At 32.6% G+C, this 19,361-nt stretch overlaps 1 protein-coding gene and 1 pseudogene across 1 annotated transcript; one reads left to right on the top strand and one right to left on the bottom strand.

Moving 5' to 3' along the window:
• The first annotated feature begins 1,294 nt into the window (after positions 1 to 1,294).
• LOC114389590 (probable inactive 2-oxoglutarate-dependent dioxygenase AOP2) lies at positions 1,295 to 7,359 on the top strand. Its single transcript, XM_028350291.1, has 3 exons — positions 1,295 to 1,784; positions 3,940 to 4,261; positions 6,866 to 7,359. The coding sequence occupies exons 1-3, from the start codon at positions 1,411 to 1,413 to the stop codon at positions 7,106 to 7,108; spliced, it is 939 nt and encodes a 312-aa protein (XP_028206092.1). The 5' UTR covers positions 1,295 to 1,410; the 3' UTR covers positions 7,109 to 7,359.
• Positions 7,360 to 9,903: 2,544 nt separating this feature from the next.
• On the bottom strand, positions 9,904 to 12,865 carry LOC114391130 (annotated as a pseudogene).
• Positions 12,866 to 19,361: the final 6,496 nt, after the last annotated feature.

Genomic DNA, 19,361 nt, shown 5'->3' on the forward strand with positions numbered 1-19,361 from the left:
ATTGAAAGCACATGTGTCCTTCAACAAATTAAAAATAATTTCCTTAAATGAGTTAAATTTTAACGGAATGCATTATATAATTGAGAAAGAAAACACACTCGTGATGAGAGTAATTTATTTGTGTGTATTATTATCTTAATTCTAGGTGAATGGAAATTTATTGGACGAATTAAGTCATCAAAATTAAGTTTGGATATTGTGAATACCACTATTTGAGTAATTTTAAAAAATGTTTTCAAAATAAAAAATAAAAAAAAACAGAAAGAGAGAGAAAAAAAAAATTAAAAATAAGACAGTTATGAAGCATGACAATGTAAATGTCGCAACAGTAAAATAGTAAGCAAGGAAGTTATCAAGTTTCACTATAAAATCTTTGATTTGGAAAACTGAAAAAATCTGACAAAAAGTGATCATGTTGCTAACGGTGACATAGGTGTAGAAAAATAGGAGGAGTAGAGTTGATAAATTATTGTTAGAATAATGGGTGAGAAGGTTCAAAAATTGTTGACGGTTGCACTTCTTGCGGAATAGAAATAAAAGAGGATTCATTAATACGTATATAACATTTAATATTATTAAGGGTAAAATGATCTTAGAAATTAGTGTAAATAATATTCTTTTTATATGTTGGTATAGAGTGTTATTATCATGATTACTAGTTGAAAAGGAGGCACTTCCTTCCTCTATCTTTATTTAAAAAAAACAGTTAAAAAAATAGTGGTAGTAGTTTTTTTAAAAGAAGTGACAACAATTACATATCTTAAAAGATTTATGAAGAAAATAAAAACATTCATATATATATATATAAGAATAATTTAAGAATAAGAAATCTGTATACTAAAAGTGTAATTACTATTATTAATAGTTATAAATTCTTCTTCTTATTATTATTGGTTAGATAGACCACTACTTTAGTATCAATTCTTAAAGGTGGATGGATGTTAAGGACATAGAGGTAAGGTAATTTTTGAGAAAGAAAGGATCACACGATTTTTGAAATTTTAAATAGATTTAAATATATTTTTAGTCTATATAATTTAGTATTTTTTTATTGTTGTTTTTCTAAGTTTTTTTTTTAATTCTTGTAAAATATGATTGTTTTATTTTTTTATTTTAAAGTGTTTTAAATTGTTTTTTTTTTCATTGATAAAAACATTTTTTTTACTATTTAAAACATTATCTAAGCCACAATAAGAACAAATACATTTTACAAAAATTAAAATTAAAAAAAAAATACAGAATGAAAATGAAAAAAATATTAAATTATGATACCAAAAATGTATTTAAGCGGATAAATGTTAAACTTGCATTTACATGTGTCACAAGCATTGAATTTTGCAGTGATAACTTGCATCATATCAAAATCTTTGGGCAAGATAGGGAGCTTAATTAAAGTCCTAATTAAGGATCATGGAATCCCAAACACAGTCTGAGCTACCAGTTGTAGACTTCACCAACAAAAATCTGAAACCGGGTACTGATGCATGGGTTTCAGCTTCTCAAGTAGTGCGTGGTGCACTTGAGGATCATGGTGGTTTCTTGGCACTCTATGATAAGGTCAGTTTGGAGACATACGACTCTGTTTATTCTGAAATGATGAATTTTTTTGACCTCTCAATAGAAACAAAACGGAGGAAAACCACTGAAAAGCCTATATTCAGCTATTCTGGGCAACGACCTGGGATTCCTTTATATGAATCTGTGGGTATCATGAACCCACTCAGCTTTCAGGATTGCCAGAAATACACACACGTTATGTGGCCCCAAGAAAATCATCATTTCTGGTAATTAATTAACTACTAGTTTGTTTGATTTGATTCATTAGTTCATTTTTTGATTTGGTGATCACCCTAATTAATTAGGATCTTAGATTTTTCGATGGTAATTAAAATATTTTCACAAATTTTGATCCTATGGACCGATTGAGTATTCACAAGTTAATTTCGCACCTTATATCTATCAAGTTTCGAAAAATATTTTTATGACAATATCATAGTGCCTTAAATATTCTGCAACACCTTGTTGGGGCTTCTATTATTTGGCTATTTTCACTCAGGTGCTTGCTATATACTATATAGTAGTGCAAACGTTGCAGCAAAGGAGGCGTTTACGCTCACTACCTTTGTTTTTAACGAGTTCTCTAATTTTCTGTAAAGAGCAACAAACAGGCTCTAATTTGTTTCCAAATCCTGAAAATTAATTTCATTTAGTTTAAATATTTTTTTTACCTTGAAACTTTGATTATGCCTTTTAGTTTTACTTTTTTTTTGGGTCACATACTACATATATATCTCAATCTATTATATCAAAAATTAATATCGTTTACAGTGCACGACTATTATTAACTTAAAGGAAATTTTATACATGATAAGAATGGTATATAATTTCTCTCCCTAAATAAATTGTTTTTACTTACGCAACCAAACTTTACATCACTATTACACCGATCCTTTGAGTTGCTTTTTAGTTTTACTTCCTATAAGAAATTAATTTATTTTTACATCCTCAATAAATTAAAAATCATAATAAATATGACTGGTAAGGTAATAGTTATTATAAAAATCGATATTCTTTTTACCATGTTAGTTTGTGATTATGGTTTTGTGACTGATTCTTAGGAATTGGAAAATGTATTCTTGTGTGGGGGAAGCAGAATATTCTGCTATGCGGGTTTTGGTTATGTGCAGGATTCTGATGCCTTTTTATCTCAGCTAAGGGGTTAGTTTATATTTATACCGGATGAGGTGTTAATATAGATTAATCGAGTTGCTGGATGTTGGGCCTGTTTTCTGTATTTGAGGTACCTCTAGTACCATTAAGTCCCTTATATATAAATTGTCTTCAATGATAGAAAAAAATTGTGATTTCATCACATTAAAAAATCTCTTTACACCACCATTAGTACCTAAACTATTCTCAACTAAAATATGTTATATTTTCGGGACAAATAATGTACGTGAGCCATTCGGTTTCCATCCTAATCATAAACATTGATAATTTTCAAGAATGTTTTTATTCTTGAAAATATAATTGTACCTATTAAAATTCGGAGTTGATACACATTAGGATAGACGTGGTTAATGTGGACTCCTGAACTTTGTAGTCGGACTGAAAGTGACCTCGAAGGTAAGAGGGAGAACTTATAAAACAAATAACTCTAATGCTACGTAGGTTAGGAGAGTATAAGTAAATATGAAAAAAATACGAGAGAACTTAATATTTATAGAGTGAAGAGGGAGCTGTATGTCCTTGTTTGTTGGGCTATTATGTACCAACCTTGCAGATAATGACTAACTAGTAGATAATAGCTAACACATAATTATAAAATTAATGTGTAATTGGTAAACAATGGAATATATGACAAGAGACAAAGAAGTTGTAATATATTCGAATAATTAAGTGGTTAGAGATAACATATCCATTGAGAGTCCAACAGCTAAGAGCTAGACACCCGTACTCCTGTACCAAACCTGACATCAAGGATTGATGTGTGTAATGGAATACCGCGTAATTTGTCACATGTATTTTATGGACCCTGTATAATGTAATAATATTTTTTGTTTTAACCATTATAAATTTTATTTATTTTTAATCTTTAAGATTAATAAAAATCGACCATATACTTTAAGTTTTTTATAAAAGACTAAAATATATTACTTTTGTAAAAGTTGATTAAAAATAAAAAATAACTAAAATCAGGCGCACATACACCGGCACATATAAGAAAACAATATAACATTGGCAGTATAAAAATTATTTACATTGTCTTACAATTGTAATTTGACCTATATGGTTAGTTTGTTTGCTTTAAATTATAGCCTCTTTAAAAGTTATATTTAATAGGATTTTTAATTATTTTACAATATAAATAATTCCACGCTAGTAACTTCAAATATATGTTTAACCTTGATTCATGTTTTTTCTTCTTCTGTTGAACAGTGAAAGTGTCAATTCCTATGCAAAACAACTAGTGGAATTGGATCATATTGTAAAGAGAATGGTGTTTGAGAGCTATGGACTCGAGACAAAGAAATTTGAGACTTTACTTGAATCAACTGAGTATGTGCTTCGAGGCTACAAATACAGAATTCCCCGAGAGGGTGAGAGCAATTTGGGAGTTGCTCCTCATTGTGACACAGCTTTCCTAACTATATTGAATCAGAAGGTAGAAGGCTTGGGGGTCAAATTGAAGGATGGGAAATGGTTAGAGGTCGGTGCTTCACCCTCGCTATATTTGGTAATGGGCGGCGATGCATTGATGGTGAGTCACTTTTGTTGAATATTTTGATGATCTCAAAAAATTTATGTTTAATAACATATTTTTGTTAATTTTTAATTTTTTTATTTCTTTTTTATCTCCTGAAAAACTCATATGATTATTTGATAAATAAGTTTTTTTTTATAATTTTTAATATTTTTGAAACGTTAATCGAAATAGTATTTTTTAAAATGTTTTTAATTTTTTATATTCTTTTTTTTTATCCTTAATTAATATATTTATCAAATTATCATTTTTAAATAAATAATGATTTTATTGTTTTTCACTTATTTTATACTTTTTCAGTAGGACTATGCAAAAAAATTCAAATATATAAAACCAATCCATATCCAATCCAATCTAATCCGCTTTAAATTCATTTAAATGGTTTGGATTTTAAATCCAATCCAATCAATTGGATATGAATTAGATATTTGTTTGAATTTTTAAATCTAATACAATTTTTGAGATGATGACGATTAGATTTTTTTGGCCAACTTCGATAGGAACTATTTTTTTGTCGATCTCGTCGAAAGTTATTTTGGACAATGTGAACTGATGATGTTTTTAAACCATCATCGGTTGAGAATATTTTTTGGTTAATGTGGGTAAGGGTTCTTTCGACCAATATTGGTTGAGAATATTTTTTGGCCGATGTCATCCAAAGTTTTTCTGGCCAACATCAGTCGAGATTATCTTTTTGTCGACGCCAATTAGGTTTTTTTTTTGCGATGTCTGTCGAGATTATTTGTTGGTTGACGTTAGGTAGGTTTTTTGACTGACATCGGCCAGAATTTTTTTGGTCGATGTCAGACAAGACTTTTTTTGTTGACGTATGCTAAGATTTTTTTGGCCGATATTGACCGAAAAACATCATTGACTGACATTGGTAAAAAAAACCTAGCTATCGTCGACTAAAATATTCCCCCAATTGACGTCGACCAAAAAAATCCTAGTTGATGTCAACAAAAAATATCCCTAGCCAATGCTTGCCAAAAGAAATAGTCACGATTGATGTTGGCCAACAAACCCTAGCTGACGCCAACAAAAAAATAGTTTCAACTAACGTCAGCAAAAAAATCTAGCCAACGTCAACCAAAATATAATATCGGCTAATGTTGGCCAAAAAATATCAATGACCGTCATCAGCCAAAAAAACCTTACCGATGTCGACAAAAAAAAATCCTATCCAACGTTGACAAAAAACCAGTCACAGTCAACGCTGATCGAAAACTCCTAGTCGATGTCGACCAAAAAATATTATTGACCGATATTGACTAAAAACCCTAGCCGATCTCAACCATAAAATAACCCTACCTAAGATTGACCCAAAACATCCTTGATCGATGTCAACCCAAAATGCATTGACTAACGTTAGCCGAAAAAAAGTCTTGGTTGATATCGGTTTAAAAATGTCTGGGCCAATGTCATCCCAAATTGCCCTAATTGAGATAGACTGAAAATACCCTAACCAAGATCGGTCGAAAATAGTATTGACCAAGGTCGGTTGAAAATAACTCTTAAATGAATAGATGCTAAGTTTTCACTTTTTAGCGTTTAATTACTAAAATTTGTAAAAAAGAATCCTTATAACATTTAAGTGGATATAAATTAGATATGACCAAATCTATATCCACTTAAATGAATTATATCCTGAATCCAATTTGTTTTTTTTTAAATATGGATATAGATTTAAAATTCAATCCATTTAAGTTAATATGAATTGGATATGGATTAGATTCTTAAAAATTTAATTCATGTCCACTCCTACTTTTTAATTACTTCACCAAATAATTTTATTTTACATCAAATACACAGAGTGATGTAAAATAAATAGTGTTTTGAGTCAATTCCATCTTTTAAACACAAATGATAATTCAATCTAATAATAATAAATCAAGTGCCTAAAATGCTAAAGTTGAAGGTACGAAAAAAAATAATTAAGGTTAGCGGAATGCAAAGCCTGACGCTTCTGAAAATAATTACTTTGAAGAAATAATTAGTCTTGTAGGCAACTCATGTATGAAACTTGAGTAAGTGGTTGTATTTAGTAAAGACTTCTCCATATAGCAGATATAGCTCATTTGCACAAGTGACAAAAATGAAAATAGATAATACTAAAATGAAAATGAGATACATACAATTTTCAATAATGCTTTCCATTTCAATTTTTATACTAAGCTAAGGTAAAAAAAAATTAAAATTTTAAAAGTAATTTAAATACTTTTTTGTTTTAAAAAATATACAAAAATTTTACTTTTAGTTATCATAATATTTTTAATGATCTTTGCAGTATTCAAACCTTTTTTTTTTCTTTCATTACAAAATTACTTACATGACAATGTTGCATTGAGCCACATAAATATTTTTGTGATATAGACTGATAAGAGAACCAAGAATGGAAATTTTAAATTTACAAAGATAATAAAAAAATGTAGGAAGACTAAAAACAAAATCAAATATATTTACCAACATCAAAAATATATTTAAGCCTCAAAGTTTTCGATCCTGATAGTTCTATATTATGTTTTAATATCTCATATAAAATTTTGAATATGTTATACTCTCTTTCCTTAAAAATGCTTAAATTAAAACCTTGTGGCACAGGTTTGGAGTAATGACAGGATACCCGCTTGTGAACATAGAGTTTTAATGAACTCAAAGATAGACAGATACTCCATGGGACTACTTTCATATGCTGCTAAGATAATGGAACCACAAGAGGAGTTAGTTGATGAGGAATATCCTCTACGTTATAAACCATTTGATCATTATGGATATCTTCGTTTCTTTCTCACTGAAGAGGCCATAAAATCTGATTCCAGGATCAAAGCATATTGTGGTATTTGAAACACATATTGTGGTGTGAATTTAGTGTCATGTTCTAAGGGTGTAAAAAGTTGAAAAAGTTGCATTTGCTGATTGCCTTATGTGGTGTCATATATATATATATATGTGTGTGTGTGTGTGTGGTTATTGCCTTATGTGTGTGTGTGTTTTGCCTCAATGTTAATGGTAAAGGTTACAGCTTATTTTGTGGATGAATATTTGCTGAGTTTGTTATATTCTGTAGATGAAATGGACATAAAATGTTTTTTTTTTTTTATGAATAGCAAGAAAATAACTTGCTCTAAATGTTTATATATACAAACATATGAGACAAATTGAATTGAAAACGGTAATTGATATCTCTGTTCATCCGCACAAAATTTTAAGAAGGTTATCTCTTATCTGTCGATGACTTGTGTTGATTAAGGAAAGAGTTGTAATCCCTAAGAAGGAAAGTTTTAGGGAGAAAACTTTAGAGGAAATCATAAAGGGAAGTTCACCACACATCCAGGAATAATTAAGATATATCAGAATTTTTAATTAGTTTACAGTCATTGATGATGGGCCACAATCAAAACCAACCCCACTTATAAGCACAACACCGACAGCGTTTTCCATTCTTGCAAACAAAAATGAAAACCTCTTGTTCTTGCCTTCAATGATCCCAATGTTGAATATGAAATCATTTCTCCTTAGCCAAATTAACCAAACCGTGGCTATCCATACACACCACCATTTTTTCGTTTTCTTCCATCCCCTGATAGACCCACAGGGCAGCCACCAATGATCTCTTGGGTCCTTCCGCCAGTAGAACTTTTGAGATGTCGAGCCAGCTATAAACCGACATCTAGATGCTATAAGAGAATCTACACGTAAACATAGCATGGCATGTGGTTTCCAACATAGATAAGCATGGAGAAATTTTTTGGATACTTCCATCTATGATCATGAATGCAATGAGACGTCATTACATGGATGATCTCATGGACCCTTTAAAAAATCTCCGAGATCCACACTAGTTCCGGAAATAAAAGAATTGAGTCTCATGATTTTCGGGAACCAATAAGTTGTGTTTGTGATATTTATTTAAATATATTCGAGGTGTTTAAATATTTTATTGAGAATGTTATGAGAATAAATTGTTGTTTTGATTCGATTTCATTGAAGTATATAATTTATAAAATCTTATTTTAAATTCATTGTGGATATCATAATTGATTTTTCAGGTTATCACACGTCGATTGAAAATAACACTATTTGTTAAAAAAAATAAAAATTGAACTTGTTTTATTCTATGGAATTATCATTTCATTACAAATTTTTTAAAACACGAGAAAAAAATTATTGAGATTGAAGAGACTTAAAGGTTTAGTTTTCTTTAGTTACATATACTTTACCTTAGTTAGTATGTCAAAAATAAGATATTGGATATAATCACTTTCGTTGTATTTTGACATTCATTTAGTTTATATGCTCATATTTGATGATAATATCTTTATTTATTAAAAATTCATTTATTTAATTTTATTATATGAAATATTTTCAGACTATTATAATTTTTAATTTTTATATTATTTTTGATATATTTTATAACTGAATTGTTGTTGTAACCAACTCTACGCTACATGTTTAAGTCATCACGAAGTAAGAACTGGCTTAGAACTTCTGAACGCATTTCCACCCCCCAAAACCCCCAAAATTAATTGGCCTCTTAGCTTTTCGATACCACACTCAGCCCATCATCAATTATAACTAGTCACAAGTAAAAGTAATCCGGCTTATGCTCAACCAAACTATGTAACATTAGTAATGCTCATATGACCAGACTGCATGGACTAACAACCATGTAATAACTTAGCCTACAGAATTGTGGAGTTCATAGAAACTTCTCAGTGTGCAGTTCTTAACATCTTAATGATTCATTTAATATAAAGAAAAACTATTAACATTCACTCACTTTATCTTCCATCTCATTTCTGTCCAGTTTTTTCCTACATCTATCTTTTTCATCACATCATTTATCACATTTATCTCTTTCTATCTCTACTTTATCCTTTTTTTCCTATTGCTCTCTACTCTCCTCTTTTCTCTTTTCATCCCAATCCACCCCATTCTGTTGTCTACACTGATCATGACTCTTATCAAAATGCTTCAATTATTTATAAACTGGCACGTGTTTCCAATCAAACAAAACAATTTCACCTCTCCTCCGAATGCACTCCTGACCTTAATGCATTCATTCTTTGCAGCTTATGCTTTTAACAGGTGGGTTAGTTAACTACAAGAGTGTCTCACTAAGAGTTCCCCCCTTCTGAAGAAACCATGTTTTCATCTCTACCCTAACATTTCCCTTCCTCTGTTTTTCTGTCTCATTTTTGTAATAAATAGACAACTGAAGTAAAACTGCAGACATCGTGGGCATATACTAAGTAGGGGTTTGTTCTCAAGTCAGAAACGCACATAACTAGCTATTTCCACATCCAAAATGGGAAAAGATACAGAGCAAAATGGAAAAATGTAGCTTCTGCTGGATCCACATCCACAGTTGTTACCAATCACTCCGTAAGAGAGAATAAAAGGTACACTGACAAACGTGATACACAAGTACACATAACCACTGCAAATAGCCAAATACATCAAGCAACCAATGAAGAATAAAAATAAAAATAAAATAAAATAAAATTGAACTGCACTCCTCTCTGCAATTTTGGTAAGCATCCTAGAGGATACAAATCCCACCCTATTACCTTCCCAATTTCCCACACAAAATAGATGTTTATTCGTCATCATTAAGGTTTTAAGTATCAGTGGTGGTCTTGTTGCGCTTTCTTCATGTTTATTGATATCACAGCAAATCGCGAACAAATATGGCCAATGTGATTCCAATTGCAGTCGTGGACACTGAAAATGCCTTGATGTTATGACCCCAAATCAGGCCGAACCGTTTTTTAAAACCTGGTCTTCATAAATTTAGCCATCTACATTATAGAACTCAACCATCCAACCAATCTATATGCGCATTTCATCTACAACAAAACAAATTAATTAAAAATCAACCACTTACCACATCAATGACGGTATCCAGAATCGAATATTATCCATCCCTTAAGCCTTAACTTCCACTTGCCTAGGTCCACCGTGTTCCCCAAGCCATTGCTCCTTCCCAACATCATCATCCACATTACCCTTGTTCTGATACAAAGGGTTCGCTGTCAATATCCTCAACCCAGAATTGCCACTGATCTCCAAAACCTCAGGCAAACCATCCCCACACCCCTTCGACAAACCCACGTCGATCCAGATCGCCCTGTTGTCGCAAATGCCGTTAATCCCCACCATCTGAATGTGTGCCCCATCACCATTCTTTTAACACCAGGCACCGTGGATAAAACATGCTCAAGCGCCGAACAATCACACTCTCTCTCATCCCCACGCGAGAATTTCCTCACCCAAACGACGCCGTCTACCCCCGGCAATAATCTGGCGAAAAGTGACCGGTTGAGCCGTTAACCCAGTTAACCCAATCCCGAACCTCCTCGTTGATCTTCTCCCAGCCGTACGAAGTGTGCTGCGGCAGCAAACCCCGTGCACGAAAACTGAATCCCCAACGACCAAAACGGTGACATTTTGCGATAAGAATCTTTTCACTATTGGGCCGTTTGATATAATACTAGGATTTTGGATCAAATCGAAGAACTAGAAATGTAGAAGAGAATCCCAAACAAAAAGAGATTCTGATTATATTATTGATGTGAGAAAGAATGAAGAGAATTACAAGGATATTGGGAATTTTTAAAACCTAAAAAATGAGCCTTCACAACAACACAACTTGCTATATATAGCAAGTTGTTACTAACTATCTCCTAACAACTTTCCAATTGAAAAACCTAACACACTTAACTACCCAATGACACGTGGCACTACTAACTAACTCCCTCAGCCTCCTATCATCATCTAATCTGCAATCTAATTACAGATTATAGTAATGATCCTGCATCACCGTTGGGCCACAGTGTTGCGACCCGGGCTCGAAACCCGTCGTGGAACACTTCCCTCACGCCACGGAAGGAAGAGGGAATGCCTTCCATTGGGTTTTTAGGGTTTTCCAAACCACGGCAGAGGGTTTTCATTTTGTTCCCAATTTCGAACGATTCCCACCAAACCCTAAATTCCTCCACGCCAGGTTCCATGGAGAAGCCGAAATTGCCCTCAGCTCGACGTTCATGATCTCGTGGTTGCCGTTCATTGTGATGATGCTGCTGCCGTGCCGCGCCACCTTGCACTTTAGCTTCTCAAGGAAGTAGAGGATCTTGAGCTCGGCGCCGCCGCGGTCAAGAACGTCGCTGAATGGTTACTATGGAAGTTAGGTGTGACCCGAATAAGCTGGTCAAAACCTTTGGCCTATATGGTTTTGATTTTGTTCAACCTAGTGGTTACTCTTGTGGTATTGTTGTTAGGTGGAAGAAGCATTCAGTGGATGTTGTTGTTATCCTAAAGCACTTCCAATTTCTCCATTTAGACATTCAGTTTCAAGATGTAAATAAATGATGTCTTTTGACCATTTATGCGAGTTCTAATGAATCTAAAAGAAATTAGTTATGGAATAATTTACGATTTGTCTCTGATCATGTGTAGGGAAGGTGGTTGTTAGTTGTTCAATGATATAATGTCAGCGCAGAGAAGAAAGGGGGAGCTCCAGTTTCAGAGAGAAAGTGCAAAATATTTAGAGATCGAATCAATCAAAATAATTTGTTGGATCTTGGTTTCCATGGCTCCAGGTTTATGTGGAGGGGCACTTTGATGAATGGCTATGATCGTATTTTTTGAGAGGCTTGATCGTGATTTAAGCAATGGTGTGTAGAGGCTCTTATATTCTGATGCTATGGTGCAAGTCCTTCCTCAGGTGAATTTTCCCGATCATCACCCCATTCTTATTGCCCTTAACGGTTAGAGTTGCATTAAACTTGTTTCCTCCTTTAAGTTTGAGTGTGGGTGGCTCACTCACCTAGACTGTAAGGATCATCTAGCTTAGACTTGGCGTCAAGACCTCTCTTTAATCCCAAATTTGGTTAATTTGAAACAAAATATATCTGTTTGGAAGTGTGATGTTTTTGGAACTATTAAGCAAAGAAATATAAGTGTGTTGAATAGATTGGGTGGTATCCAACAGCGACAATATTATCAAAGGAGGAATCCTTTCCTTGAGATTATGGAGAATGAGTTGCAAAAAGAGTTGGGAGATATTCTATATCAAGAGGAACTTGCTAGGTTTTAAAGGTCCAAAACTGTACGGCTTCATGATGGAGATCAAAATACTTGATACTACCATTTGAAAATTGTCAACAGAAGAAGAAGAAACATAATTGCAATGATAAGAGATGAAGAGGGAAATTGGGTTGAGGAAGAAGTGAGAGAATGCAAGCTATGGTTAATACTTTTTATCAATTTTTTTTTTGTTTTGTTGAAGAAAATGAGGAGAGAGCTTGGAGAGAAACCCATTTCTCCTTCCTTGGAGTTTTTGACTTTGACTATGGGTATTTGAAAACTAGCTTTTCTTATGAGGAAATTAAAGCATCTTTGTTTTAAATGAACCACTGGAAAGCGTCAAGACCTGACGACTTCCTTGTTTGCTTTTATCAAAAGAATTGAGAAGTTGTTGGTAAGTTGTTATGTGAGGCTGCTAGACATGTTTGGGAGAGTCCCTTGGATATCAGAGAAGTCAACCAGATAGACATTTGCCTCATCCCTAAGGTCAAAAATCATGAATTTGTGAACCATTTCTGCCCAATAATATCTTTGTGTAATGTCACTTATAAGTTACCCTGTGTTTGGATGGAGTAATTTAGCAGGAGAATTCATTTTTTCAAAGAATTTAAAATGATTCATGATAAAATAGTTTATTTGGATAAAATATTTGAAAGGAGATTTAATTTCTAGTATTTTTATGAATCATTTTGATTGACTAAAATAGTGGGATTTCAAATTCTCTCAAAAAATATAGAATTTGAAATTCTTTTTTCGGAGATGCTTACTTTAACTCACATTCTTGCTCGCGATTCTTTTTCGCTCAACACTCACAACTACGGGTGATCAAAGTTTTTACAGTCGATATCGATATAAGTTGTTTTTCACTGACGTTGGCCAAGGTTTTTTCAGTAAAAAATTTTTTGTATGATGTCAACCAAAGTTATTTTTTGCCGATATTGGCTAAGGTTTTTTTAGATGATGTTGGTTAGGGTTATTTTCTCACTGACGTCACTCATGAGAAATTTTTGCTAATGTCGATCAAGGATTTTTTTGGTTGTTGTCATCCAAGTTTTTTCAGTTGATGTTGACCAATGATTTTTTTTGCCAACGTTGGCTAGATTTGTTTCTACTGACATCGATCATGACTAACTTTTGAGTAAACACCTGTTAGGGTTTTTCAGCTAATGTCAGCTAGGTTTTTCCAGTCAACATCAACCAAAACTATTTTTAGCCAATATCGGTTAAGGTTATTTTTTAGCTGATATTAGCTAGGGTGTTTTGGATGATGTCAACTAGATTTTCTTAGCCGACGTCGGTTAGGATTTTTTTTGCTGATATCGACTAGGATTTTCTGGCTGACATAAGCCAGAGCTATTTCTTAACCACATTAGCTAGGTTTTTTGGTTGATGTTGGCTAGGGCTTTTTCTGCTAACACCAGCTAGGTATTTTTTACCAACATCGGGCATGACTATTTTTAGTCGACATCGACTAGGTTCTTACAGTTGACATTCACTAGAGTTTTTTCAATCGACATTGATCAAAATTATTTTTTAACCAACATCAGCCAAGGCTATTTTATATCCGATGTTGGGTAGGGTTTTTTGTCCGACATTGATCAGGGCTATTTTTTTAGCCAACTTCGAATAGGGATTTTTCGGCCAATGTTGACTAATGATGTTTTTCGACCAACATCGGATATGTTCTATTAGTCGACATTGACCAAGCTATTTTTTAGCCGATATTGGGTAGATTTTTTTGTCAACACCTGCTAGGATTTTTAGGCCGACGTTGGCTAAAAATAGCCTTGGTCAATGTCGTTCGAAAAGACCCTAGCCGGTGTCGGCCAAAAAAATCCTAGTCGACGTTGGTAAAAAAAATCTAGCCAACATCAGCTGAAAAATAGACTCAACCAACGTTAGCCAAAAAATAGCTCCGACTGACATCAACTGATAAATATTTCCGACATACTTTGACAAAAAAAATCCTATTTGATATTGACCGAAAAATAACCTTGGTTGATGTCGGTGTAAAAACATTATTGGTTGTGGTTAGATAAAACAACCCTAGTTAAAATTATCAATATTTTATATTTATAAATTATTAAAAATTGAAAAAAAAATTTAATTAATATTTCAAAATTAGATTGTGTTTATTTTCTATAAATTTTAATATTAAAATTTCATCTATGTAAAATATAAAATTGAAATTTTACATATGGAGGAAATTGAATTGCCCTATCCAAACAAAGAATTTAAAATGGAAGAAATTTGAATTGATTTATCCAAACAAAGCATGTGAAAAATGAAAGAAATTAAAATCAAAGCAATTCAAATTATAGGCATTTCAAATTTCTTGAAATTTTGAAATTCCTAATCCAAACACAAGGTTAGTGACCAAAGTCATAGTCAAATGATTAAAGCCCTTTTATCTCTAAGACGGTGTCCCCCTTCCAAATGGGTTTTATTCCTTCGAGAAGTATCCATAAGAATTTGGTGATTATGCAAGATTTGCTTCATAGTATACACCACATGATTGATTGAGTTGGGGTTTCATAGAAAAAGTGTTGTTGGAAGTTGGTATGCCCATGAACTTAATCTCCTTGATCATGCATCGCATTTCGTTTGTCCAAACTAATGTTTTATGGCATGGGCAACAATCTCAGTTTTTCTCTCCAAAACGAGGACTAAGGGAAGGGGATCCATTATCCCTCTACATATTTATCCTTTGCATGGAAAAATTGCTGCACCTCATTTCTAGAGCAGTAGAAGTTGGTGATTGCAAATCTATAACAGTGGGTAGAAATGGGACCAAAATTTTGCATTTAATGTTTGCGGATGACTTGCTTCTTTTTGGGCAAGTGAAGGAGAAGCAAATGCAGTGTATGCACGATATTATTGTAGATTTTGAAGACATGCTAGGTTAGCTTGTGAGCAAGGAAAAAACAAGGATTTTCTTTTAAAACAATGTCACCCAAGTCATGAGGAGAATGATTGTCAATGCACTGAGGAGGCTAATTCATTGGGTAATTACCTTAGCATCCCACTCTTAGGCAAGTCTCCTAGATGCAAAGACTTTTCTTATCTGATTGAGAAGGTGAAGACCAAGCTCTCAAGTTGAAAGAGTCAACAGTTATCTCTTGTAGGAAAAATAACTATTGCCAAATCTGGCATTTAGTCTATCCCGGTGTACACTACGATGAATACAACCATCCCCAAAATGGTGTTGAAAGAAATTCAGAAGATGGAAATGGGTTTCATTTGGGTGATTCGAATGGGCAAAGGAAATTTCATGTTGTTAATTCGAATAGTATGATCAAGTCAAAAAGTATTGGAGGAATACCTATTGTGCTTCTGATATAATAGGCAAGTAAACCTAGTCTAATTTAGAAAGAAACAATGAGTATGGAGTTATCGTATTCATAAAGACTATGTGCAACATAAAGGAAATTAACAAACAATTTTTACACACATTCGTTGCATCTAGTTGTCAATTCATTGTGGCGAATGTGTTGAGTATCAGTTTAAGAAAGGATTCGTTGTAACGAGGCCTTAATTCGCTATGACAAAACTAAATTGTTTTTCATTTTTCAAAGAATATGTTGGAGTAAAAATATTTTCAAACAAAGAAAAGTGTTACTGAGATAAAATCCATAGAATTCTTCATATAGAACTCATTCGTAATCAATCTCCTAGTTCAAGCAACCAAGATCCAAACTACAATGATTAATCCTAATTCCATAGTGATTAATCCTTGAGTTCCAAGCCAAATCCCTAATTCCTAAGGCGATTTAGACCTAGAAACTCATATCTAGATAAGTGAATCTCTACAAATGCAAATATTTATTCCACCATTATTGACATCAAAGCTTTGCACAATTTCAATTCAGATATAGGATTTGAACTTGTTTCCACACAATTCAAATTCTTAAAAGTTAGGTTGATCATCCTAACATGCATCTAAGCATAAAATTTAAATAGGATCACAATAACTATGATAATTGGTCAAAAAACAAAGATTGTATTTGAATTCTACTTCAATCACTCAACAACTGTGAATTTTAGCTCATTTGAATCATGAAGGATCCAAATAAAACCTCAATTAAGAGTAACAACGGAGGAAAAGAGAGAAAGGATGAACCAAAAAGTATCTGCAAAGGATGTTACAAGCTCTTTACATAAAGCTAAGATTACATTATTTTTTGTGCCTTGGAGGATTTTCTTTTCAATGAAATTACATTAAAGACATAGTCTCAATATATGTCTTAGAATGAGAAGAAGAGAAGGTCTAATTTGCAAGAAGCAATGATGCAATATATATGTTATTGAAGCAAAGGTGATTTTCAAGATGCAATATTTGCCAAAAGGTTTTTTTATTTTGAGTTTATCATGGACTCCTTCTTATATAAGCTTTTCTTTCAAGTTTCAATGCAAACAGTTTCCAATTGTTCTTTCTTCTATGATGACAATAAATAAGACTCAATGACAATCTCTTAACATGTTGGTATCTATCTTCCAGAAATTGTTTTTATGCATAGACAACTATATGTTGCAATTCTAGAGTTGCATCACGTCTTGGTTTAAAGATTCTTACCATTGGTAAGGAAGATGATGCCACTAATGAAACTTAGAATTTTATATACAAATGAAAGTATTTCAAAACTTAAAATATGTATGTTCCATCTTTCTATGATTTTGTATAAATTTGAGTTTTATGAAATGAGTTCATATGTATTTGTTAAGTTATTTTAAACATTTAAAATAACACAAAACTATGTTATTTGTTAGGTACATTAGGATTTATATAATTAGAATTTTGAATGTTGTCATGTAGTATTGTAGTTTTTATTGTGTTCTCTTTTGTTTTGGTATAACTTATTTTATTTTCATTTTTGTTTTAAATAAATTTCCATTTTTTTTCTTTTAAAAATTGCTGATATGGGGGATATGTGTGTTGCAGGACGATGTACATTAAATTCCTGTAATATAGGTGTTGGTGATGTGATGTTGATTTGGCTATTGTTACATTTTTTAGTTATTTATTAGTATAGCTGTTAGTGATGTCATGTTGTTTTGACTATTATTTTCTCTTTTTTATTTTAGTTCAATTTATGCAAAGTTAATATATTCTTAGTTTATTTGTATAATCTTTTCTTCATAATTCGCTATGTATTTTAATTTTGAAGCATTTTATACTTATGACAAGCTAAAATGAATTTCAATTATCAAGTTATATTAATATTTATAACATGATAATCTTTTGAAATTTATTTTTTTAAAATTTATAAAGTATTATTCTCAATTCATAATTTGTCTATTGCATAAGGTAGATAAATGCACTAATATAAAAATATATACTTATTCTCTTTCAGTTTTTGAGTAAATAACACAAATTATGCAACTAATTCTTTGTTATTTGACATTATTTCTACACTCCCGTTGTAATGTTGTTAATGATTGTACCACTAAGTGAGGGGTATTGGGCAAAGTTAACAGTAAACAAAAGGGAGCAAGTGTAATTTATTTAATAAATTATATATTTTATTTATATAAATAACTTATTAATAAAACTAATTAAATACTAATACTGGTGTTATCACCACTTTCATCAAAATTGGAATTCAACTTATAATTACAATTTTGTGCTCAGAGCATCTTAAGCAGTAGGTTTGTCACAATTCGTAACACTAATGAACTCACCCTTGTTGCGTTTGACCATTGCAGTGTCGAAGAAGTTCGGCACATCAAACGAATGGTTCGTCACCACAAACATGATCAAAGGAATACAAAATTAATTTACTTTAGTTGTAAAAAGCAACAAAGAAGGAGAGGGGAAATAATCATAAATGATCTAGAGGAAAACCCAAATGAACCAACAAGAACAAAGGAAACCATGGATGGACAACAAGTCAAACAAAACCAAATCTAAAAATTAAAGGATCGATCCAAAATGAGACTCAAAATCAACAATGAAATCGAAAAGTAAAAATGAATCCCAAAATGAAAAAAAATCCCAACTGCAAACCCAAAATTATAACCATTACAACAAAATAAAGAGGATTAAAAAGAGGAAATTTCAAATCTAGGTAAAGGCTTTTGGTTTCACGGTGGTGTTTGTGGTGGAGTAGATCTAGGTCGTGGAAGTGTGTGGTGGTACAATGGTGTCTGTGGCAGTGTCGATATGGGTCATGGAGGACAAGAAAGGCATGATTGTATTTGTGGTAGTGCCGATCTGGGTTGCAGAGGTGTGGCAATGCAATGGCTCATGGAGGTGTGGCAATGCGATGGCTCATGGAGGCCTGTTAGGCTGCGATGGGTAGTGCATGGTGTTCGTGTGGTGGTGCGCAGTATTCGCAATGAGTCGTGGACTTTAAATATTTATAGAAATTAAAAAAAGTTATTTCTATAAAATTGTAGCCATTATTTTTATAAAAAAAAGTTTACGAAATATTGTATTAGTTTACGTTAAGCTGACAACTCTAGTAGACAAACACGTAAAAGAAAGGTGTCGATCGAGGTTGTGAAGAAGGACATCAATGATTGTTCGTTGATTACTTCACTAAAAATCCCAGTATAGATAGACGTTCAATTTCAGCAAAGGTTTCGAATGCAAAGACATTAATTCCTTCGAATTGTAGATGCGCTAAGCAATCATGATAAGTACCTCCAAACAAGGTTTAATGCAAATGGTAGAATGGGTCTTTCACCATTGCAGAAATGCACTGCTGCTATCCATGTATTGGCATACAGATCGTCCGCTGATAGTGTAGATGACTATGGTGAAACTAATGTAGTAGAATGCTTATAGGGGTGGGAATAGGCCAGATCGGCCTACAGGGGCCTACGACCTGACCTACATAAAGCCTGGCATGAACTGACCTATTTAATTAAAAGGTTAGGCTTATGCTTTTTTAAATGTCTATTAAATTAAATAGATTAGGCTTAGGCTTATTAAAAAGTCTTATAAGCCTGATAGGCTGGCCTATATATATATGTATATATACTTATATTATTTTTTGGATACCAATAT

Source organism: Glycine soja, chromosome 16, assembly GCF_004193775.1.
Source record: "Glycine soja cultivar W05 chromosome 16, ASM419377v2, whole genome shotgun sequence".
NCBI lineage: Eukaryota > Viridiplantae > Streptophyta > Magnoliopsida > Fabales > Fabaceae > Glycine > Glycine soja.

Coding starts and splice junctions, on each gene's coding strand:
- LOC114389590 (XM_028350291.1), top strand. CDS start 1,411: ATGGAATCCCAAACACAGTCTGAGCTACCAGTTGTAGACTTCACCAAC. Junction 1,785..3,939: donor CAAGAAAATCATCATTTCTG/GTAATTAATTAA, acceptor TCTGTTGAACAG/TGAAAGTGTCAATTCCTATG. Junction 4,262..6,865: donor TGGGCGGCGATGCATTGATG/GTGAGTCACTTT, acceptor CTTGTGGCACAG/GTTTGGAGTAATGACAGGAT.